Below are 24,889 nucleotides of genomic sequence, written 5' to 3'. Positions count from 1 at the left end.
ATGGGCCCGTTCACAAACTTTATAGTCATTACATCTAATTTACCTGAGTAGGGATGTCACATTCACATGCCGAATAGTATTTAACTGCTTGAATGCATCAAGTCTGACAGACGCCCATGTTCAAGGAATAGTTCAGTACAAGCCAACATCGCATTGAATTGTTTTGCAGGAAAAAAAAAAAAACACATTTAGTGCCGAAACTCGTATTGCTGCTTATGCTTGAAGTACACTAACAGTCGAACATTTTTGATCGGTAAGATTTTTAATGTTTTTAAAAGAACCAAGGCTGCATTTATTTGATTAAAAAAAAGGAAAATCAGTAATATTGTGAAATATTATTACAATTTAAAATAAGTGTTTTCTATGTGAATATATAGTAAAGTGTCATTTATATCTGTGATTAAAGCTGTATTTTCAGCATCATTACTCCAGTCTTCAGTGTCACATGACCCTTCAGAAATCACTCTAATATGATGATCTGATGCTCAAGAAACATTTTTTTTTGATTCTTTGAAAGTTCAAAAGAACAGCATTTAATTGAAATATAATCTTTTGTAACATTATACATGTCTTTAATTTAACTTTTGATCATTTTTTTTATTTTATTTTATTTCCCCCCGAAAATAAAATAAAAATTATTACTGACCCCAAACTTGTGAAAACTAGTGTTTTTAAGTACAAGATGAACAGAATGAGGTTTCCATTCATCAAAAAATCCTGAAATAAAAATGTAAATAACATTGATAATAATAAATGTTTCTTGAGCATCAGATCATCATATTAGAGTGATTTCTGAAGGATCTGGAGTAATGATGCTGAAAATACAGCTTTGATCACAGGAATAAATGATAATTTAATATATATTCACATAGAAAACACTTATTTAAAATTGTAATAATATTTCACAATATTACTGATTTTTTTTTTTGCATTTTTAATCAAATAAATGCAGCCTTGGTGAGCAGAAGAGACTTCAAACAAAAATCAAAAACGTTTGACTGGTAGTGTATGAATGCTATAATGTGTAATGTCATGTGTTCAAGCCCTTGAAACACTGGATTACAGTAAAACAGCTCTCGGTCGTGAGGTATCGATCATCTAAACCTGACGGGTGCTTGGAGATGGCTAAGTGTCTTCACTGGTCAAACTGAAACGTAATATCGGGTTGCAACCAGTCGTGAACCGATAAAGCAATAAATAACTTTTTTCATGATCATCTACAAATGTCAAGTTTTAACCGCAGCAAATGGTAAAATACAGGCTGGAAACTGTTCAAGATGTAAGAAATCCAAGACGCATTTTCATTTGCTCAGTGCTTGATGTTATAAAAAAAAGTGTTCATAGCGTTAATCATGAAGCGAAGTCCCTAAAACGTTACATTTTCACTAGTTACGGTAGTTGGAAGTCACTTGGGTGATGTGAGTTAAAAAAGTCAGTATAAAAAAGGGTATTGCTGTATGAATAAGTTGGATTTTACGGTTTATATTCACAGTTTCTGGCCAGTAAGCTCTTTATAAAATTCCCCCCCCCCAAAAAAATTCCTAAAACCACAGGATGCATTTTAGTTGGCATTGCAACAACCGCAGAAACCATCGTTTATCTCAACGATAATGATGAGAACTGATGTCCCTCTCCACGCAGGCGTTTTCCTCCAGATATCCTGGAAATAGTGGTAGCTGTGTTTTGAAGGCCTCAGTACATGTCTCTGTAGATCTCCTGCAGTAAGGGATGCAGTGACGTGTCCTCCGTCTTCTTGATCTCCTGCACTAACTGAGCATGCTCCGTCACCAGCTGCCGAAGGTCCACGAGTTTCTGGAGGAGTTTGGGGAAGAGGAAGCCGTGATCGGGGTGGTTGCTCCTCAGATGCAGATGAAGCACGTTAACGATGGTCTCCTGCATTCGCTCGATATGCGGGACGTTCACCAGGCCCGGCCGATCTGAAACACAAGAAAAATTAGTCTCAAAGAAATCACTTTTCTTCAGCCATTGTTAAAAAAGCTTCCAGCAAATATATATAAAAAAAATAAATTAAAAAAGCGATTCTGAATAAATTCTTTCAATAAGTTTATTCTCAAGATTGTATTTCGACGTTTTTCTCGAAATTTAACGAGTTTTTTCTCGAAACACAACAACTTTATTCTCGATATTTAATGAGTTTACTCTCAAGATTGTATTTCGACTTTTTTTCTCGAAATTTAACGAGTTTTTTCTCGAAACACAACGACTTTATTCTCGATATTTAATGAGTTTATTCTCAAGATTTTATTTAGACTTTTTTCTCGAAATTCGACTTTATTCTCGATATTTAATGAGTTTATTCTCAAGATTGTATTTCGACTTTTTTCTCGAAACACGACTTTATTCTCGATATTTAATGAGTTTATTCTCAAGATTGTATTTCGACTTTTTTCTCGAAATTTAACACGTTTTTTCTCGAAACACAACTTTATTCTCGATAATTAATGAGTTTATTCTCAAGATTGTATTTCGACTTTTTTCTCGAAATTTAACGAGTTTTTTCTCGAAACACAACAACTTTATTCTCGATAATTAATGAGTTTATTCTCAAGATTGTATTTCAACTTTTTTCCTCGAAATTTAATGAGTTTTTTCTCGAAACACAACTTTATTCTCGATATTTTAATGAGTTTATTCTCAAGATTGTATTTCGACTTTTTTCTCGAAATTTAACGAGTTTTTTTATCGAAACACAACAACTTTATTCTCGATATTTAATGAGTTTACTCTCAAGATTGTATTTCGACTTTTTTTCTCGAAATTTAACGAGTTTTTTTATCGAAACACAACAACTTTATTCTCGATATTTAATGAGTTTACTCTCAAGATTGTATTTCGACTTTTTTTCTCGAAATTTAACGAGTTTTTTTATCGAAACACAACAACTTTATTCTCGATATTTAACGAGTTTATTCTCAAGATTGTATTTAGACTTTTTTCTTGAAATTTAACGAGTTTTTTCTCAAAACACAACTTTATTCTCGATATTTAATGAGTTTATTCTCAAGATTGTATTTCGACTTTTTTCTCGAAACACAACAACTATATTCTCGATATTTAATGAGTTTATTTTCAAGATTGTATTTTGACTTTTTTCTCAAAATTTGAATTTTTTTCTAGTAAATATAACTTTAATTCAATTCTCTCTTTAGCTATTATGAATCGATACTTGAAAACTGCAGCAAATATATATATATATATTTTTTTTTATTCAATTCTCTCTTTAGTGATTCAGAATCGATTCTTGAAAACCTCAGAAAATTTTATTTTTTTTTAAAAATTTGAATCTCTCAGTAACGATTCTCGATTCTTGAAAACTTAAGAAAATATATAAACTTTTAAAATTCGAATCTCTTAAGCGATTCTGAATCGATTATTTCTCCCACCTCTATTGTTTATTACCATTAAAGATTTTCTACATGAAAGTAATTATAAATGCATAAAATCCAGCTTGTGTTGCCAAAAATGTCACATACACATAATATATTTTTTAAGTATTATAGCAAAAAGAGTCATTTTTAGACAGTAAAGTTCAACAGTGATTAAAGAACAATGAAAAAAAACAATTATTGAAATAAAAATATTTAAATATATAATAAAAATATAATCTAATATATCGACATTTTGTTTCGATAAAACATGAAAAGACTCTACACACCTCCACAGCAGATGATGGCAGCAACGAACAGCGCGAGGTCACTGTCGTCCAGCTCGAGGGCGTTGAACTTCATGGCGAACTGAAACTTGGGCTCCATCATCTCGCTGAACGGTCGCCGTAAGCTCTTCAGAAACTCTCTGGTGATGAACCCGCTCCCGTACGCCACCAGCAAACCGTCTTTATTCATGCATGACGCCAACATGGCAAACAGCGCCTCATGGACACCGTACTTTAATAATGTCACCTGTCGCAGAACAGACTGCATTCAATTCAAAGTGCTTATACAATGTTCATGTATAAAGATTTGGGTTTGAAATGAACACCCGCCAACCCGCTAAAATCATCAGTGGTGGGAAACACTGTCCAATCTGGCGTGTTACTTATAATGTTTTCTGGCTTTGCTGGGGAAGTTCATGTGTAAGACAAATCTGCGCAGATTCTCCTCGCTTACCTGAACACACACGTCACTACGCAACAAATAATGCACTTGTTCATTTCCATTGAAGAAATAGCTTAAAACACATTTTCGGTGAAAAGGATGAGGATGAAAGAGGAAGGGATTTATTTTAAAGATCTGAAACGCAAGTATCAAAGCGCTGTTGCTATTTAACCGGCAGGATAAATGCCTCTTGTGCCCGACGCAAGTTTAAAAGGGGTTGGTCTGAAGTAGCTTCATTATTCATAGGTGTGGTTTGGCCATAACGTGAAATAAACCAATCAGAGCGTCATCCAACAAACCCTTTAAGGGCAGGTGCGCATGTTGCAAACAGATCTGATCCGTCATTAGCCTGAAAAATTTGGGTAAATGTGTAGGCTAGATTTAGGCCTTCATTTGTTTACATCTTCATGGACACCACACTGATTTCCCTCATGTGTTAATATGTTTTCTTGTTATAAGTCAGTGTACAAAGTCATTTGCGCCGAGTGCAATGTTTATATATAAAGATCTGGGTGACTAATAATTTTCATGAAGCTTAAAGAGTCTGCACTAACCTGGTCATTGAGGTCCAGGTCTGAGAAGCCTGGCACGGATTTGGCGAACTCCGTCAGCTCAGTCACCGTCTCCACCGAGGTGCACTGGCAGCAGTGAAATATCCGGACCTCGGCGTCCTTATTCAGCAGCCCTCCAGAAGAGCCCACCATCTTCGCCACGAACGTCTGCTCGGCCAACTGCAGCGTCTCCATGTCGTGGATCACAAAAGGCTTTACAAAACAATGAGAAGGAAGCATAAAGATTAAGAATAAACTGTAAGAGTGAGAATAAACTATACAGTCACAATATGCGAGATGACCATATCTAGAGTAAAGGTGGCAGGTGGGCACTGGAAAATGTAATTCAATCAAATGAATAATGAAATTAAATATAAAAATATAGATATGTCCTGCCCCAATATTGTGTTAAAAAATAGATAATAGTAATAAATAGAATAGAATAAAAATTAGTGCTGCCAAACTGGTTAATCGAGACTAACATAAACATTTTGTAAATATACATGTGTGAATAAATACATATATATAGGTGAAACTCGAAAAATTTTAATGTCGTGCAAAAGTTCATTTATTTCAGTAATTGAACTTAAAAGGTGAAACTAATATATTATATAGACTCATTACATGCAAAGTGAGATATTTTAAGCCTTTATTTGTTATAATTTTGTTGATTATGGCTTACAGATATGAAAACCTTTTCTAATATTATAATTTTGAATTTGGGGTTTTCATATCTGTAAGCCATAATCATCAAAATTATAACAAATAAAGGCTTGAAATATCTCACTTTGCATGTAATGAGTCTATATAATATATTAGTTTCACCTTTTAGGTTGAATTACTGAAATAAATTAACTTTTGCATGATATTCAAATTTTTCGAGTTTCACCTGTTTATATATTGTATACATATTTACAAATATTTATACAATATGCTTTTTTTGCTTAAATGCGATAAATCACGATTAATCAATTTGACATCGCTAATAAAAAGTTATATTATATGCACAAATACTATATATATATATATATGTTTAGATTCAATTAATCACGTTTAATCGATTTTACAGCACTGATAAATTTTTTTATTAAATTATATATATATATATATATATATATATATATACATACACAACTTCACTTCAGTAGTTTAAAAAACACAAATAAACAAACAAATAAAAATAAGTAATAAAATAACATAAAAAACATAAAATATTGATTGATATTATTATAATGTGTACATGTAACAGACTCAGCTTCCTGTTTTAATACTTCCTAAACTGTCAAGCCAATTAATTGTATCAATATGTAATTGCGTTTCACGAGGACAATACGATATCAGATGTACAGCAGCATCTTCTTTTCACAGCCTGATTAAGTTCAGATGAAGGCATTTGTCCCAAACGGGCCTAAAACTCAAGCCGCTCCCGCCTCCATTAGAGAGGTCGACATGACACCCCGAGAGGCTCGTGAGAGAACAAGCGTACTGTGCGAGATGAAAGACTCGTCTTAATTCAGCTGCTCTCACTCCCAACAGCTGGCCCGTGTCCTGCAGAGCTCAGAACCAACAATCGAGCTAGTGTTACAGATGCATGATGGGAAACACGTCTGAGGTGGAACCCATCCTTTACACAGACACACATTCACACCCAGTCGGGATTCTGTGCACCTATAAACCCCTGCCCCATGACCTCGTGTCACATTCAATAAGAGATTGGTTTTATTGATGGGCTTTGTGCTTTTTAAGAAGGTAGAGCGACAGGATACTGTGAAAGCACATGCACTGACCACTGCGCAATAGCTCAAAACTGAAAAATCATTTGATCTCGGCATGACATTCTGCCTTAAAATAGTTTTAAAATGTTAACATTTAACATAGACTGAGTGCTACGGTGTTCTAAGTGGTTGCTAGGGTGTTGCTAAGGTGATCTGAATGGTTGCTAGGTCGTTGTTATGTGGTCTCAAAGGTGTGCTGGGTTGTTTTTAGGCCATTGCGAAGGTGTTCTGGGTGTTACTAGGCCATTGCTAAGGTGTTCTGTGTTGTTCCTAGGGCATTGATACGGTGGTATACAGTAGGTTGTTGCTAGGCCATTGTTAAGGTGTTTTGGGTGGTTACTAGACCATTTCAATGTGATTGCAAAGATGTTGTGAATGGTTGCTCTGTCATTGCTATGTTGTTGCTATGGCATTAGGTGGTTGCTAGGCCATTGCTACGGAGTTCTGGGTGGCTAGGATATGTGGATGTAAAGGTGTTCAGGGGTGTTCCTAGGGCATTGCTAAGGTGTTCTGGGTGGTTACTTGGGCCTAAACCATTACTATGTTATTGCTAGGGCACTGAGTGGTTGCTAGACCATTGCTAAGGTGTTTTGAGGGGTTGCTATGGTGGTCTGAGTGACTGGTAAGACATTGCTATGCTGTTGCTAGGGCACTGGAGTGTTCTGGATAGTTGCTAGGTAGTATCAAGGGTGTTATGGGTTGTTATGGTGTTACTAAGGTGTTCTGAATAGTGATAGGGTGTTGCTAAGGTGGTCTGAGTGGCTGCTAGGACAATGCTATGTTGTTGCTAGGGCATTGTTTAAGTGTTCTGGATGGTTGCAAGGCAGTACCTAGGGTGTTCTGATTTGTTAGGACGTTGGTAAGGAGTTCCTAATGGTTGCTAAGCCATTGTTAAGGTTGTATGAGTGGCTGCAAAGACATTGCTATGCTGTTGCTAGGGCGTTGCTAGAGTGTTCCGGATGGTTCCTAGGTAGTATCTAGGGAGTTCTGGGTTGTAAGAGTCTTACTAAGGTGTTCAGAATGATTAATAGGGTGTTGCTAACGTGGTCTGAGTGGCTGCTAGGACTTTGCTATGCTGTTGCTAGGGCGTTGCTAGAGTGTTCTGGATGGTTCCTAGGTAGTATCTAGGGAGTTCTGGGTTGTAAGAGTCTTACTAAGGTGTTCAGAATGGTTAATAGGGTGTTGCTAACGTGGTCTGAGTGGCTGCTAGGACTTTGCTATGCTGTTGCTAGGGCGTTGCTAGAGTGTTCTGGATGGTTCCTAGGTAGTATGTAGGGAGTTCTGGGTTGTAAGAGTCTTACTAAGGTGTTCAGAATGGTTAATAGGGTGTTGCTAACGTGGTCTGAGTGGCTGCTAGGACTTTGCTATGCTGTTGCTAGGGCGTTGCTAGAGTGTTCTGGATGGTTCCTAGGTAGTATCTAGGGAGTTCTGGGTTGTAAGAGTCTTACTAAGGTGTTCAGAATGATTAATAGGGTGTTGCTAACGTAGTCTGAGTGGCTGCTAGGACTTTGCTATGCTGTTGCTAAGGCGTTGCTAAAGTGTTCTGGGTTGTTAGGGTGTTGCCTTTTTTGTGAAACTGCCCTTCAAATGATCTGTGCACGTCCCTGTTGCTTGGATGACTTACACATGGCAGAATTCTCTTACCGGCGTGCTCGTCTTGCCCGTCAAGATGGTCCGTGCTTTGCATTTGTTCATGTTGAAGTTCTTCATGTAGGCCTCGTAGATCTGCTTGGCCAGGGTTTTTTGATCGGCTTGCTGCGGGTCCTCGACCTCTCGTTCTCCCGTCAGAATCTCCGCCTTCAACCTTAGCTTCTCCGACTGTGGCATTCGCCCAAAGCGGATCGCTGTTGGAGGGATTATAAGGTAACTAACACACAAACCAACATCCCATGTAAGTACTGATGCTCCCCCTGCAGGAAGCTCTGACATCTGACATGTTTCTGCATATCTGAAGACTCAGCAGTAATATGTGGATATAATATGACGTGATCATTCTTAAAGGGATAGTTCACCCAAAAATGAAATATTGACTCGCCCTCACGTCGTCCCAAGCCCGTAAGACCTCCGTTCATCTTCAGAACAGAACCAGAAGACAATACAATGCTGAATAAAGTCGTTTGTTATTTTTTGGACCAAAATGTATTTTCGATGCTTCAAAACACTGATGTCACATGACTACTTTGATGACGTCTTTATTTCCTTTCTGGACAAGGACAGTATACCGTACATACATGTTCAATGGAGGGACAGAAAGCTCTCGGACCAAATCGAAAATATCTTAAACTGTGTTCAGAAGATGAACAGAGGTCTGACGGGCTTGGGACGACATGAAGGCGAGTCATTAGTGAGATAATTTTAATTTTGGGTGAACTAACTCCTTACCTTCCAAGAGCGCAAATCACCTAGAAATACCCTTTCCCTGACTGCTATATCTAATGCTGAGTGGCACAACGCTCAGCAAGCTTTTGTTATACAATATCCCTATTAATTCTAAACTTGTCAAGCCAAATAATTGTGTCACTTGTACAGCATCTTTTCACAACCTGATTAAGTTCAGATGAAGGCAAACTCTTTACTCTGCGGATTCTCTTGCAAAACAACCACATGCGCCGCTGATCACGGATGATTAATATTTGCTGAAATCCAAGGCCACTGTGTACAAATTTTGTCAAATCAGGATGTCTGGTGCCTTAGAAACTCGCCCAGAGGAATTGAGTAACACGAATTTCAATCTGGCCCGAGTTCAACTGGAGTTTGATGGTGTAATTCGACATGCAGAGCAGTGTTTCAGAAACTAGTGTGTTTTGGATAGTTGTGAGGTGGTTTCTAACTAGTGCACTCACATCTTTAGAGCCTGAAATGCAATCCTAACACAGACGGCACAATCCCCAACAGCTAATGAGCTTAAAGTCCCGGCCTGTAAACCTCCAGTGCTTGAAACACACACACACACGTTCGAAAAACATTCACCGAACATTTGCATACTATGAACTATATGCAATGCTACGGCAATGTTGAACTAAATCAGAATATGTTGCAAAAGTTCATTTTTTTCAGTAATTGAACTTAAAAGGTGAAACTAATATATTATATAGACTCATTACATGCAAGTGAGATATTTCAGGCCTTTATTTGTTATAATTTTGATGATTATGGCTTTTTTGAAAACCTTTTCGGGGTTTTTATATCATGTCGACTTATGAATTTACACATGGTTTGTCTTAAAGCGTATTAAAAACACCATATAGACATTTAAACAACATTAAAAGCTGGATTCACACCACAGGGGGATTTATATGCTACTATATGCTGGTTAGGTGTAATCCTCTAGCGTTTGGAGATAACAGGATGAAAGCAGTGGCGAGGAATGCTCCTGGTTTTAACTTTCACTGGGATGAGCCGGTCTGAAGCAGACGCCTATTCTGAAGTACCCGTCCAACGACACATGTTTATATCAGCTTACGACGTGAAAGATAAACCACTTTAAAGGAGTAGCTCACTTTTAAAAAAACTTCTGCTGATAATTTACTCGCCCCCATGTCATCCAAGATGTCCATGTCTTTCTTTCTTCAGTCGAAAAGAAATTAAACAATCCGATATTCAGTCTTATCAAGCGAAACGATCGCTCATTAAAAAAAAAAAAAAAATTTTAGTTTTATAAGCTCATCAAAATGAACGAATCTTTTTTCGTGTCATTTGGTTCATTCAACGGAGTTGACTCTGGAAAAGATTCGTTCATTTTGATGAATGAGTTCAAACAGGAGAGTCACAAACGTGCATCACAGAACAGAGCAAGGTGAGCATTTGAGCTTATAAAACTTAAACTTTGTTATTTATTTATTAAATGAGCGATCGTTTCGCTTGATAAGACCCTTATTCATCGTCTGGTGTCGTTTAAAGCCCTTTGTCTTTTTGACCTTGAACCGTTTGGTTCCCATTGAAGTCCATTGTATGGAGAAAATCCTGGAAAGTTTTCATCAAAAACCTTAATTTCTTTTCGACTGAAGAAAGAAAGACAAGGACATCTTGGATGACATGGTTTTTTTTTTTAAAGTGAACTACTCCTTTAATAAGGAAAATAATGGGACAACTTAAATCCGTTTCTTCAGTTTCTATTCCAACAATTTTCTATCAAAAGGAGCAAAAAACATAAAATCATTTTTTCATTCCAACCTAATTTTAGCAGCTAACCTACATTGCTGTGAGGAATGGGGTTATAGTGATCACGCCTCTCTGTGTGTTTTCAAGTGTACACGGTTCGGGTTACGGACTTCGACCATAGCATGATTTCAGCACATGCCGTTGCTGGTCATAAAGTCCGTGCAAGATGAGCGGTTGAGCACAGCGGGCCTCGTGGAAGATATCCTCTGACTCTACACTGAAAACAATGCAATGCACTGATATCTCAAGGACAAAGACTTGCTCATTTAGTCAAAGATTATCCAGAACGGTCACGTTAACCTTGAGGAAGATCATTTAAACCGGTCAGTGTTGCACTGGTTTCCATGACAAACAATTACCACATAATTAAAGCTTTTGTTTGCATGTGTTTGAGATGCAAGTTTGTCATACATACCATTGTGGGACATGCCCACAGACAGGCACTTCTGAAAGCGACAGTATTGGCACTTGTTTCGGTTCCTCTTTTGGATCTTACAGCGGCGTTCACACTTGTCATACTCCAGTTTGAGGCGAATGGTCCGACGGAAGAAACCCTACAAAGAGGGAGAAACAGAGTTTAAGGCCACATTTACACATAGGCAAGGCAAGGCAAGGCAAGTTTATTTATATAGCACATTTCATACACAATGGCAATTCAAAGTGCTTTACATAGAAGAAATTAAAATAATCAAAAGAAATCAGAATAATTAAAACAGTTTAGAATAAAAAAATGCGGCTGGCATAATAGCTAAAAGCAGACTCTCCATGCTTAGAGTGAACCCTTGGTATTTCTAGCTGATGTGATCCTAATGATCTGAGTGATCTGTTGGGTTTATATTCAGTGAGCATATCTGCAATATATTGAGGTCCTAACCCATTAAATGATTTATATACCAGTAATAATACTTTAAAATCAATCCTAAATGTAACTGGCAGCCAGTGTAAAGACCTGAGGACTGGTGTGATGTGTTCACATAGAAACTAATATTATTTCGCCACTCAGTTTTCAATAATAGCCTCGTTTTCAAAAAAGTTGTCATTTCCATTAACACGCTGTCAAGCGCCATCATAACATCATAACCCAAACTGGGCGCACACATGACATTAAGCATTTTCTGGCACATAATGTGACGTTTGAGAACCTAAAACCCTGTTTTCGCAGTCGACACCATAGATATCCATAATAAAGGCTGCCATCGGCGGCCATCTTGGCACAGGCAAGTTTTCTTACATCAGGCAAGGCTCTGATGTAAGATGAGTGATCCGCACGAACACAAATACTCTTATCTCGATGAAATCTTAAACGGTTTGGTTTCTTACAAACGTTATTAACGTGGCTATATATTGATACACTTATTATTCATAAGTGTGCAGTGTCATAACTACATCTCTGACTTTATAACAAACCAAACTTTTTGAAAATCTGTAGAAAAATCGAGCAAGTTATTATTTAAAAAGTACATGCGCAATTAAAACACAATGTTACGAGTGAACAAGAACCTGTGGCAAGATGGCCGCCAGTGCGGACGTCGACCTCCATTGGCCAGACGAGACATCTAGCCTTTATTATGGATATCTATGGTCGACACGGCAACACATAACCATTAGTTTTTAGAAATAAAGTTCATTTCTCTCAATTAAAACAGGACAGAAAATGATGTTAAGGGCAGGCATAATAAGCTTTAGCTTCCGCCTGCACCTGGTCATCTATATTATTTATGTTTCGAATGTTTTGATGATTTGATTGAATGATCTGTAAATGAATAAATGAAAAATGAAATGTACACAATCTAAACCAGGCGCTTCTCCACATAGGCAGGCAGGACATTCAAAGCTTGAGTTTGTCCTCATTTGTCCTTGGATCCGTCGGGGTTTCCTCTCTTGGAAACACAGCTTCTGCCTTCCAGGCATGGTGACAGAGATTCAAAATAGGAATGAGGTTGATAATCCTACCCATGAGGATCACATCCATAACATTAGGGGTGAACAGTACGGTCATGGTAAGGGAATGCATCAAAATACAGTTACTCTTGCTGGAAAAGCATTCAAAAAAATGTTTATATATTAAACATGAACTTTATTATTTTATAAGGCTGGATGATATACTTAAATCTCAGGGTTTAAAAGCAGTGGTGGAATGTAACGAAGTACAAATACTTCGTTACTTTACTTAAGTACATTTTTCACGTATCTTTACTTTACTTAAGTACAATAAATAGTGCCTACTTTTTACTTTTACTTCGTTACATTTTGCAGCAATTATTATACTTTCTACTCCACTACATTTCTACAACTTCTGTTACATTTTCGTTACATTTTCTGATCAGTTTTTCCCCCGCCAAAACGTAATCTGACCGTCCGTTCGTTGCACGTTTGTTTCACCAGTGATGTTTGGTTGCCATAGACACAGTATATCAACCCGGTCACACTAAACGCGTCTCACACGCAGTGTGTTTATCGTGCAACTCATACGCGAAAATTTGTTTTTACGTGCATAGGAAACACACCGTGTGTAATATATGTTTGGTTTGGTTAGGATTATGGCAAGCCAAGAGGTTCAGAATTACACCATAAATGAATCGCGTTTGCTGCCAAACATATTAACATATAGTAAGGATAAGCATGATATTGCCTAATTGCAAGCTTGTTTCAGAAATGGTGACATTTTTTTCCATCATTATTGAACATCATTATAGGAGTAGGCTATTAGGTTGAATGAGTTAGAATTAAATGTTTTATTAATCATTAGAAAATAGACATTAAGATAATAAATTGTTATGCAAGTACTTTTACTTTTAATACTTAAAGTACATTTAAAATAAAGTACTTTTTACTTTTTACTTAAGTATGATTGTCATTGTGTTACTTCTACTTTTACTAAAGTAAATATTTATCTGGGTATTTGTACTTTTACTTAAGTACTGAGATTCAGTACTTCCTCCACCACTGTTTAAAAGTCAGGGTTTTGCATAGTGCTTTTGTGAAAGTGATTTGGTGAAGTATATGCACCGCGGGTTTCAGAGTGAAGCGCGCCTCTTTGATTATTCGCATGCGTGCAGGTTACGTGTAAAACCCATTTTGAGTTGCTTATAACGTTAATCTGTGCATTTGTAACGTAAATCACTTATAAACCCTCTGCAACACAGGAGAATGCATCAATATATTTCTAAATATGCAAATTATTGTTTAAAATCTTTATCGGATTAATCGTAAAAATAATTGAATAATGATTAATAAATATAATATGAACATTTTTGATCTTCTGCAATCTCCATATAACCCTTTGAAACCGTGATGTCAGCTCTTTATTCTCCTCAGTGTCCCTGGAAATAATAAACAAGCCAGATCCAAATGTCATGCACGCATCCAAAGCATGAAATCAAGCGGCTTGCACAACCCGGCAAAGCGATGAAGACGACCAGCGGTTTGCCAGCGAGAGCAGAGCCTCACAGTGCAGGTTGGCAGGAAGGGATGGGGTTGTAAAAACTAATGGATGTTGCTTCACAAATATTGAGCCATTTTGTCCCTAGAAACACTGTTTCGAAAGGAGGATTAGATGGAGAGATAGAGAGGAGGAGAGGTTGAGGCGAGGACAGAAACGCGGGAGGTGTCGGTCCCGCTGGAAGACAACGTGCTCCTTCACCGGCATCGGAGCAGAAGGAGACGCAGGGAAGGAGTTATGAAATGAGTGTTATGAGCTATGTTTGTTGCATAAGTAGGTAACACTTTACAATAAGGTTCATTAGTTAACATGAACTAAGAATGAACAATCCTAGGGTATTGCATTCACTGGAAGAAAAAAAAAATCGACCCTGTTTTTCTAAATAAACGAGTTAATTATCTTAGAATTACGAGATAATTTTTCATGGAAAAAAAGTTTTTTCTCTGTTTTTCTGAATTAACGAGTTAATTATCTTAGAATTACGAGAATTTTTCATGGAAAAAAGTTTTTCATGGAAAATAGTTAATAATAATTTTTAATGGAAAATAGTTTTTGCTCTGTTTTTCTGAATTAACGAGTTAATTATCTCAGAATTACGAGATAATTTTTCATGAAAAAAAGTTTTTGCTCTGTTTTTCTGAATAAACGAGTTAATTATCTCAGAATTACGAGATAATTTTTAATGGAAAATAGTTTTTGCTCTGTTTTTCTGAATAAACGAGTTAATTATCTCAGAATTCTGAGATAATTTTTCATGGAAAAAAGTTTTTGCTCTGTTTTTCTGAATTAACGAGTTAATTATCTCAGAATTACGAGAATTTTTCATGGAAAAACGTTTTCATGGAAAATAGTTAATAATAATTTTTCATGGAAAATAGTTTTTGCTCTGTTTTTCTGAATTAACGAGTTAATTATCTCAGAATTACGAGAATTTTTCATGGAAAAAAGTTTTTCATGGAAAATAGTTAATAATTTTTCATGGAAAAAAGTTTTTGCTCTGTTTTTCTAAATAAACGAGTTAATTATCTCAGAATTACAAGATAATTTTTCATGGAAAAAAGTTTTTGCTCTGTTTTTCTGAATTAACGAGTTAATTATCTCAGAATTCTGAGATAATTTTTCATGGAAAAAAGTTTTTGCTCTGTTTTTCTGAATTAACGAGTTAATTATCTCAGAATTACGAGAATTTTTCATGGAAAAACGTTTTCATGGAAAATAGTTAATAATAATTTTTCATGGAAAATAGTTTTTGCTCTGTTTTTCTGAATTAACGAGTTAATTATCTCAGAATTACGAGAATTTTTCATGGAAAAAAGTTTTTCATGGAAAATAGTTAATAATTTTTCATGGAAAAAAGTTTTTGCTCTGTTTTTCTAAATAAACGAGTTAATTATCTCAGAATTACAAGATAATTTTTCATGGAAAAAAGTTTTTGCTCTGTTTTTCTGAATTAACGAGTTAATTATCTCAGAATTACGAGAATTTTTCATGGAAAAAAGTTTTTCATGGAAAATAGTTAATAATAATTTTTCATGGAAAAAAGTTTTTGCTCTGTTTTTCTGAATTAACGAGTTAATTATCTAAAAAATTAGGAGTAACTCGTTAATTCATAAAAAAACAGTTTTTGTTTTCAAGAAAAATATAAGAATCATTTTATCTCCCACCTTTAATTAATATTCAATGTAAATATATATTATTAGGTATAATTGTATTGTACTCTCTGATCCAGAGTGTGAGTCTAATGAAATGCACTTTACTTAGTGCATACGGGTCTTACTCCACAGTATAAGTATACGCCTGCGTGAATGATACACATTGCATCATGACATCACACAAGATTTATTTAACCCCCTGTGGCTCAGCTCAAGAGGTCACATGACGTGCACAGGACTGGGCGAGGACGCACCTGTTGTCCATGTTTTAACATCAGGGTCAAGGCCAGAGCTTCACAGGCCCACTGTAAGTGGGGTGACACATGCATAAATAGCTTCCAGCGTTACTGTGCGATCAGGGAGCACTGGGGAGGTGAAGGAAGTTATGCAAGTGCGGTGTCAAAATATGCAGAACCATAAAGGTGAGCATTATATGGAAATGTCATGAGAGACGCAGTGCATTAGTTATCGGTTTGATCAATATTCGTTAACGATGGCACTGTCAACTGATTTTTAATAATAATAATATTGATTTAATAATAATAATTCATTAATAAATACAAAATGGTGGTTATTTTTAAAGCCGATGCCTATATCTTAGAGAGCAGGGTGGCTGGTGGCTGATATAAAGCCAATATATTTATAATTAACAATTATGTATATTATATAAATATATATAAAAAGAAAAACTAATCGTCCAATGCCGAGATCTAAAAAATGTACAATATCGGCTAACTATTCATGTTTTATAGTATATTTACCCATTACATGTTCAGTTTTGATTGATGTAGTTTAATGAATATCGAAAATAAAAAAAGACTAAACACAAAAACATGCATTCTGCATAGTAGTTATCAGGTAAATATTGTGATAATATATGAAAACATTCTACTTTGACATCATTGATAAATAATCATTTAAGAAAACAATATATACTGTGTATATATATATATATATATATTAGGGCTGTGCAAAAATTAATTGTGATTAATCGCATCCAAAATAAAAGTCTGTGTTTACATAATATATTTGTGTGTGCTGTATATAATTATTTTGTATATATAAATACACACACATGCATGTATATATTTAAGAAAATGTGTTATTCATATATAAAATATTTATATTTATATAATATAGGTTATGTATTTATATATATATATATATATATATATATATATATATAGAATTTAAGCGCAAATAATTCTTTAATATATACATGCATGCATAGGTATTTATATACAAAATAATTATATACAGCACACACAAATATATTATGTAAACACAGACTTTTATTTTGGATGCGATTAATCGCAATTAATTTTTGCACAGTCCTAATATATATATATTTTAAAAGAAAACTATATATATATATATATTTATATAGCACATATTTGCAGAAAACAACTGGCTCCAGTATTAGTTATAAAATATAATAAGAACCAATTTCTGACAACCACAGCACACACACACACAAAAAAAACTATTTAAAATACTTCAAAATGCTTTAATTTTAAAAGCGATCAGCTGTTCCCGGAACCAAGTGATTAGAGTTTATAAAGTTATAAATATGGATATTTTTCTCATAAAAACGCATATTAACCTCCTGGAGTAAATAATGGGTTAATTTTTCATTTTTGGGTTGCACAAACACAGGTCTCACCTTGCAGCCTTCACACGCGTGAACTCCATAGTGGTATCCTGACGCGCGGTCCGAGCACACGCGGCACTCCAGGTTCAGAGAGGTGGAGGTGAACTCTTCTGGTCCCGCCGGGCCACCGTACACACATGATGACGGGCTGGACGCAGGAGTCAGGGCGTCTACACGAGTGAGCAAACAAACCAAACAAATGTGCACACTTAAAAGTGATCTAAATCACCATTAGAAAGTCACTCGTTCAACAAGACAAGACAAAAAACAAATGCGCACACTTAAAATGATCTATAAGGGAATTTGAAAATCAATGTCACTCAATAGAACAGATTAAAAAAAATTAAATGACAAAGAAATACTAAAATAAATACAATAAAAAAATCTATCTCTATATCTGTCCACATATACACAACCGAATTTGGGCTACGATTTTTTAATCTTTATAAAATAAGTATTTTCTGCTCACCAAGGCGGCATTTATTTGATTAAAAAAATCAGGAAAATCAGTAATATTGTGAAATATTATTACAATTTAAAATAACTGTTTTCTATGTGAATATATAGTAAAATGTAATTTATTCCTGTGATCAAAGCTGTATTTTCAGCATCATTAGTGTCACATGACCCTTCAGAAATCACTCTAATATGATGATTTGATGCTCAAAAAACATTTATGATTATTATTAAGTAAGTACATACATTATAAGTACACACACACACATATACAAAGTTTTGCACTGTAACACCAAAGAGAGTAGTGTGAAATTACTATTAGTCTTCTAATAATCACTAAAATACTTTATGACAAACATGTTATGACGAAACATGAAGCCAAAGCCACCTGTTTACCTCCTTGTGTGAAATCCAACTCACTGCTCTGACTTTCTACCTCTTCATCATCACACATTTCCATGATGTAATTTCCTCATTTCTCATGTTCTGGTGTATGGTGCATATCACTTTTATATGAAACCACAGGTTATGATTCTGAAAGGAATCACTTCTGCCCTTGAGGTTTAAATTTATGAATGTAAAGTTTGTTCACAGAAATAATACGGATTCCATTGAGCTTCTAGAAGTGAAAACTAGGTCAGACATTCCAGAACCACAAGATTAACCCAAAACTGCAACACAACAAGGTCTAAAAGGTCAAACGTGTCAAATGCTTCTAGATAATTTGCACATACATAACATCTGATAAATCAATGGAATATGCGCTGAAAGCATTGAAGAAAAACATTCATTTCCTGCCTGACAGTATATGAAAGTTATTATGATGCATAATATCCACATGTCCACTATTTTGACCTACTTTAAAAAAAAATTAAACAAGCATTTTTGTTGTTCGCCAATAAAAAAAAAAATATAAACATGATGGAAAAAACACTTTCTATGGGTTATATTTATTTAGTATATCTTATGTTTTTATCATATTGGCAAATTGTTTCTCTTAATTTTCTCTCATAAGCATAAGTCTAACAAAATTTAAATGCTAACAATATAGTAAAGCAATAACATCTGCATTTGCATTCTTATAGAGTAGTTTCTGGTTTTATTCTTTGCAAATCTGCTGCAAATGTAATGTAATGTAATTCAATGCAATGTAATGCAATGCAAAGTAATGTAATGTAATGTCATGCAATGCAATTTAATGTAATTTAATTCCTTGCAATGTAATGTTATGCAATGCAATGCAAAGTAATGTAATGTGATGCAACGTAATGCAATGTAATGTAATGCAATGCAAAGTAATGTAATGTAATGTCATGCAATGCAATTTAATGTAATTTAATTCCTTGCAATGTAATGTTATGCAATGCAATGCAAAGTAATGTAATGTGATGCAACGTAATGCAATGTAATGTTATGCAATGCAATGCAAAGTAATGTAATGTGATGCAACGTAATGCAATGTAATGTAATGCAATGCAAAGTAATGTAATGTGATGTAATGCAATGCAATGCAAAGTCATGCAAAGTAATGTAATGCAATGCAAAGTATTTTAATGTAATTTAATTCCATGCAATGCAATATTATGCAATGCAATGCAAAGTAATGTAATGTAATGCAATGCAATGCAAAGTATTTTAATGTAATTTAATTCCATGCAATGTAATATTATGCAATGCCATGCAATTAAAATGCATTGAAAAGTGTCTTTTCTTAAAAAGTCAGAGTGTATTTGAGTGTCAGCATCTGGGTACCTAACGCAGTGGAGCTCTCCGATCCGGAGCCCAGACCCGACGACTGGTTCTCGGTCACCTCGAAGCTGCTGAGAGCGTCTTCATCCATGGACTGAGAGATGTCCTGAAGGTCCCCCATTCCCCCGATGAAGTCCCTGCACAACGGGCTGTCCAGCACTGCGTCGTTCAGTGGCGACGGGGTGCTGTACTGTTTCTCCATGTCTACCATGCTGGCGGACAGGGCCAGAGCAGGAATCACACATCAGCCTGGAGGAACGACACACACATATTAAAAGAAAATCTATTGTATATATAGATACTGTAACTGGAGCACATGAGATATATATATATATATATTTTTTTTTTTTTTTTTTCAATAAATGAAACGACTTTTAACCATTTTTTTAGCAATAACAACAGTCACAGTTTTAGGGTTAACACAGGTTAATGTTTATGACAGGTTTATGACGGCTTATTAGCCCTACTAAAAGCTTTATGTTGTCTGCAGTATTTTTTATCAGCAGTTATTATGGTTAAGTTCACCCTAAATAGCCTTATCTTCACGTCTGTGTTACGTCTGCCTGACACCGAGAGAAAATCAGAGAGCGAAACCAGGCCACAGGAGCTGCTTTAAAAGAGACTGTGCAGATACATAATAAATATCCTTAATGTGTTCAGCATTTACTCGCATGCCACTAATATAGGTCTATTTTGAGGTCATGCAAGTTTCCTGAACTTATGACACAATGCAAGTGTTAATAGTTCATCTGAGGGCTAGATCACATGAGTTTATAAATGACAGGTTCAAAAAAGCACAGCAGTGTTGAGAGTTTCACATGAAATTAATTGCCATGGTACTACAGAGTTTGAACTTGATTCTCCAGAGAAAAAGGCCCAGTGATCTTCAAATGTTGTCTTCTCATCAAGTTAACTTGATCAAGTATACTTTATGTAGCATGTATACTAAATTCAATGGACTAGAAGTACACCTGCGTACAACTTCAGTACTTATTGGGACTAAATTGGACCACTTTTTAGCTTATAAAAGTATACTTTTAAGTGTAACAGAAGTAAACTTTGAGTACAAAAACTTTGTATTGCAACTATACTCTGAACAATGTTACTAAAAACTATAAAAATGTAAGTTTATTAGATAGTATGTAAACATATGCTGGAGAGTACTCCCTCAAAGAAGCCAATATGTAAGAAAAAACGTATTTAATGGGGAACTTTCAGTATCAACTTTTGTTGAACTTTTAATAAATCAGTGTTAAATTGTGTTTTAATGATTAATACTATCATTCTAAATTAGTCTAATTAGTATTAATTACTAATTAGACACACTTTTGGATTAGTGAAAGTTCATTTAAACATTAAAACTGAATTCAGAAAAAAATGGAATTGGAACAACAATTTAGGAAAATTTAAAACTGAGTTCATAGGGCCCTAATTCACATGTCAATATAGACGAAGAAACATTCTTTCCATAGTTACATATAATCAAAGTAAGCCACGCCCAACAACCAATTCTATTTTGGGGAACTAAACTCAAAGATTTTGTTCAAAATGGAGTGCTTGCATTCTGCAAAGGATATATTACATACTACTTTTTAAAATAAAAAACTCAATATGCAAACGTTAGCATGCAAAACTGTGATTTTAATTAAAATTGTGAAAATATTTTGTAGCACTCAATAAGTGCAGACTTAAACAGTTGACCATAGAAATGGTAACAAATATGTCAACGGAAAAGATAACTTATATTTTAAGGGATAAATATACGGTTTATGGAGTTCGGGGACCTTTCAGATCGTTGGAAAGTTGGAAAAGTCTTAATAGAAGACTAAGAAAAGAGGTGGAATTGAATAACAATGTAAAAAATAGTTGTTTTCTATGTCACATGTGTATGTGTTAAGTTAAAATGCAATACAAAAATACAAATAAATAAAACAATTGACCATATAGCTTTTTTCTATTTATACTCATAAACCAGAGAGGACTTGAACAGCAATTAAATGAAAATGTCGTGCAATTAAACAAGGGTCCTGTATGTAATGCGAGCTTGTTGAATGTGTGCGGCTCCATGTTTGACACCTACTCGCTCCTGTGAAGACAACACTGCCAGAACACACTGTTCCCTGTTCACCCGTCTCAGCCGGACACACACCGGGGCAGGAGACAGTAGTCACAGTCACAGACCAGGGGCCGAACGCCAGGGCATTTCCAACACAAGTACATGTGTACGGTATTTATCAGGCTGGACAGTACAACCATATGGCATTACAGTTTTCCAGGGTCAGCGATTTCCATTCTAGATCAGTGCATGCTGTCAAAACATTTCTGTCACTTACTTTGCACAATAAACCACAAAAGTCCACTTCAATTAATTCGAGTTTTGGTTTGGATTAACCGAAACGTATGCTCCTCCTCGTGTCAATTCTGGAATCTACTAGTTATTTATAGTGCTTTTCACAATACACATTATTTCAAACTAGCTTTACAGAAAACCATGATGTTAATGTTCATAATATCCCTTAATAACCCTTAAAATTGCATTTGTAGAGTTTACAGTTTACATTTTGCAACGATACAAGCAATAATGAGATACATGCTGTACTGTATGTATTCTTATACATTCTTATATAAAGAGCTGGCCGATGATAAAGTTCAATCAGACAGTTTATGCTAAAAGTGTGGGTCAAAAATTACAGAATTTTTTTATTTTTAATGAAATTATTGTACTATGTTTTAGTTTGTGTTTGTGCCTGAAAACTAAATTTCCAACTTGAATCTTGAAAGTTTTGGAGCACAAACTTAATGTCTTTTTTTAAAGATGACACTTGACATATTATTCCTGAAGTGAAAAAAAGTTATAAAATTGTTATGAGAAATGCAGAAAAATATCATTTTACATTTTTATATGAAATATGTTTCCAAAACACGTTTTCTCTAAAACTGTGAGGAAAATCTAAATAAGCTGTGTACCAAATGTAAGGTTGATATCTCAAAAAATTAGCTTTCAGTAAGATTTTGTTTGGGCGCAGTACCAAACGCTTCCACTAGATGAAATTCACATATATATCAATTATGTATGATTGTAATTTGCATATATATGTGCCACCACCCAAATCTAGAGTAACAGTAAACACCGAGCTCTTTTATTTCCCAAGATCCAAAGAATATTATTTTCCAAAGAATGATCCTGTTTTTAATTATATTACCTTTTTAAGTAATAAGATAAGAATATGATGCTTTACTGAGCAAACACAATATAATTAACAACAAATGAAGTTCATCATAAGGTTAGAGCTATGACCAACAAATATGAGGAGTAATGGATTAGTTAGCTTCAGGACAGAGTCTTGGACGGCCAAGGGCGATCTTAGTGAATCAATGACAACTCCTGCAACAGCATTATAATAAGAGTGGATTAAAACCGAGATATAGGGCGGCCCGGACAGAAACACTACGTACACTTACAGTCTGTTTTAACCAAGTGTCCTGAAAGTCATCAATGCATGAAATCTATCATGACGTCTATCAAAGTTAGGCATCACTAGATATCAGCAAAACAGAAACAAATACACAACAAATGAGCTCGAAAACTCATTGAGCTCAAAAACTCATACACAACAAATGAGCTCAAGTACTCGTAGTCCAGCAGGGTTCAGTGGCAAATGCTTCACACGCCTGGCGCTCGTGTCTTGTTTCAAGTTGCAATTCAACACACAAAGTGACCTAAATTGTGGGTTGGGGGTGGATGAGGGGCCAACGCAACAAAACCGGACACCAAAACCCGGTGACATCAGGATGGCACACTTCTCACGGTAACATTAAGGCCGCAGGACATCAGCGCGTGGGAGAGAAACAATCTGAAAGCCACAGGTCATTCTTTAACAGTTTAAAGTGCTAAAATGACTGGGAAAGGGCTTTCATTTGAGTTATATTTGAAATCACTGAATAAATTGAAATGACTAAACAGCTCTTAATCTGGTTGTGGTCAGTGGACGTTCAGGGTTCGACTTTAAGGGCGAAAGGTCAGCCATAAAACTGTCTAATCTAATATAAAAACAGAAACCTAAGCTGAAAGTACAAACAATACATAAAATAAAAATAGAAACTAAATTTAAACTATAGCAACCCTGCTTTGCAGAAAAGCATTCGTCTAATATGTAATGTAAATGTGTATGTAATTGTCTAATGGCCAACTTTTACATAAAACTTGGTGCAACACATGATATATTTTGCTATATTATTTGGACGTCAGACTTTCCAAAATGACCCAAAACATTTTTTTTTCGCAGTGCAATTGCTAAAACAAATCTACACTATACCTGAAAATTACTAAAAATACATGTATCAGTGAAAGTACTGGTCTCAGTTTATCTCCAAATACAACAACTTCCCCTCTAAAACAACTTGCAATCTGCACATATGGGGAAAACAATATCCACAGCATCCACCCAGCAACCACCCAGCAACCACCCAGCATTCACTCAGCATCTACCCAGAAACCACTCAGCAACCATCCAACAACTGCCCAGCATCCAATCAGCCAATGTCCCACAACTGCCCAGCATGCACCCAGAAACCACCCAGCCAATGCACAGCATTAACCCAGCCAATGTCCAGCAACCACCCAGCAACCACCCAGCCAATGCCCAGCATCCACCCAGCCAATGCCCAGCAACAACCCAGCATCCATCCAGCATCCACCCAGCAACCACCCAGCCAATGCCCAGCATCCACCCAGCATCCATCCAGCAACCACCCAGCATCCACCCAGCAACCACCCAGCATCCACCCAGCAACCACCCAGCAACCACCCAGCCAATGCCCAGCATCCACCCAGCATCCATCCAGCAACCACCCAGCATCCACCCAGCAACCACCCAGCCAATGCTTAGCATCCACCCAGCCAATGCACAGCAACCACCCAGCATCCACCCAGCAACCACCCAGCATCCACCCAGCAACCACCCAGCCAATGCCCAGCAACCACCCAGCATCCACCCAGCAACCGTCCAGCAACCACCCAGCATCCACCCAGCAACCACCCAGCCAATGCCCAGCAACCACCCAGCATCCACCTAGCAACCGTCCAGCAACCACCCAGCATCCACCCAGCAACCACCCAGCATCCACCCAGCAACCACCCAGCAACCACCTAGCCAATGCCCAGCAACCACCCAGCAACCACCCAGCAACCACCCAGCCAATGCCCAGCAACCACCCAGCATCCACCCAGCAACCGTCCAGCAACCACCCAGCATCCACCCAGCATCCACCCAGCAACCACCCAGCATCCACCCAGCAACCACCCAGCAACCACCCAGCCAATGCCCAGCAACCACC

The 24,889-nt window shown here is 36.2% G+C and overlaps 1 protein-coding gene across 1 annotated transcript; it reads right to left on the bottom strand.

The window, feature by feature from the left end:
* Window positions 1–1,557: 1,557 nt before the first annotated feature.
* On the bottom strand, window positions 1,558–19,795 carry pparab (peroxisome proliferator-activated receptor alpha b). Its single transcript, XM_039648168.2, has 7 exons — window positions 19,556–19,795; window positions 17,360–17,517; window positions 11,018–11,156; window positions 8,086–8,285; window positions 4,670–4,879; window positions 3,677–3,920; window positions 1,558–1,937 (listed from the first exon to the last, which is right to left on the bottom strand). Exons 1-7 carry the CDS (start codon window positions 19,761–19,763, stop codon window positions 1,693–1,695), a joined length of 1,404 nt encoding a protein of 467 aa, XP_039504102.2. The 5' UTR covers window positions 19,764–19,795; the 3' UTR covers window positions 1,558–1,692.
* Window positions 19,796–24,889: the final 5,094 nt, after the last annotated feature.

Source organism: Pimephales promelas, chromosome 25 (genome assembly GCF_988280905.1).
Source record: "Pimephales promelas chromosome 25, fPimPro1.hap1.1, whole genome shotgun sequence".
In the NCBI taxonomy this organism is placed as follows: domain Eukaryota; kingdom Metazoa; phylum Chordata; class Actinopteri; order Cypriniformes; family Leuciscidae; genus Pimephales; species Pimephales promelas.
Note: the sequence above shows the minus strand (reverse complement) of the source record. Positions and strands in the feature narration are given on the sequence as shown.

What these genes read in the sequence shown, in the direction of transcription:
- pparab (XM_039648168.2), bottom strand. Translation starts at nt 19,763, where the DNA reads ATGGTAGACATGGAGAAACAGTACAGCACCCCGTCGCCACTGAACGAC. An exon ending in TGTGGGCATGTCCCACAATG is followed by an intron (nt 8,286 to 11,017) that starts GTATGTATGACA and finishes TCCCTCCAACAG; the next exon opens with CGATCCGCTTTGGGCGAATG. An exon ending in CGGGCAAGACGAGCACGCCG is followed by an intron (nt 4,880 to 8,085) that starts GTAAGAGAATTC and finishes TGTTTTGTAAAG; the next exon opens with CCTTTTGTGATCCACGACAT.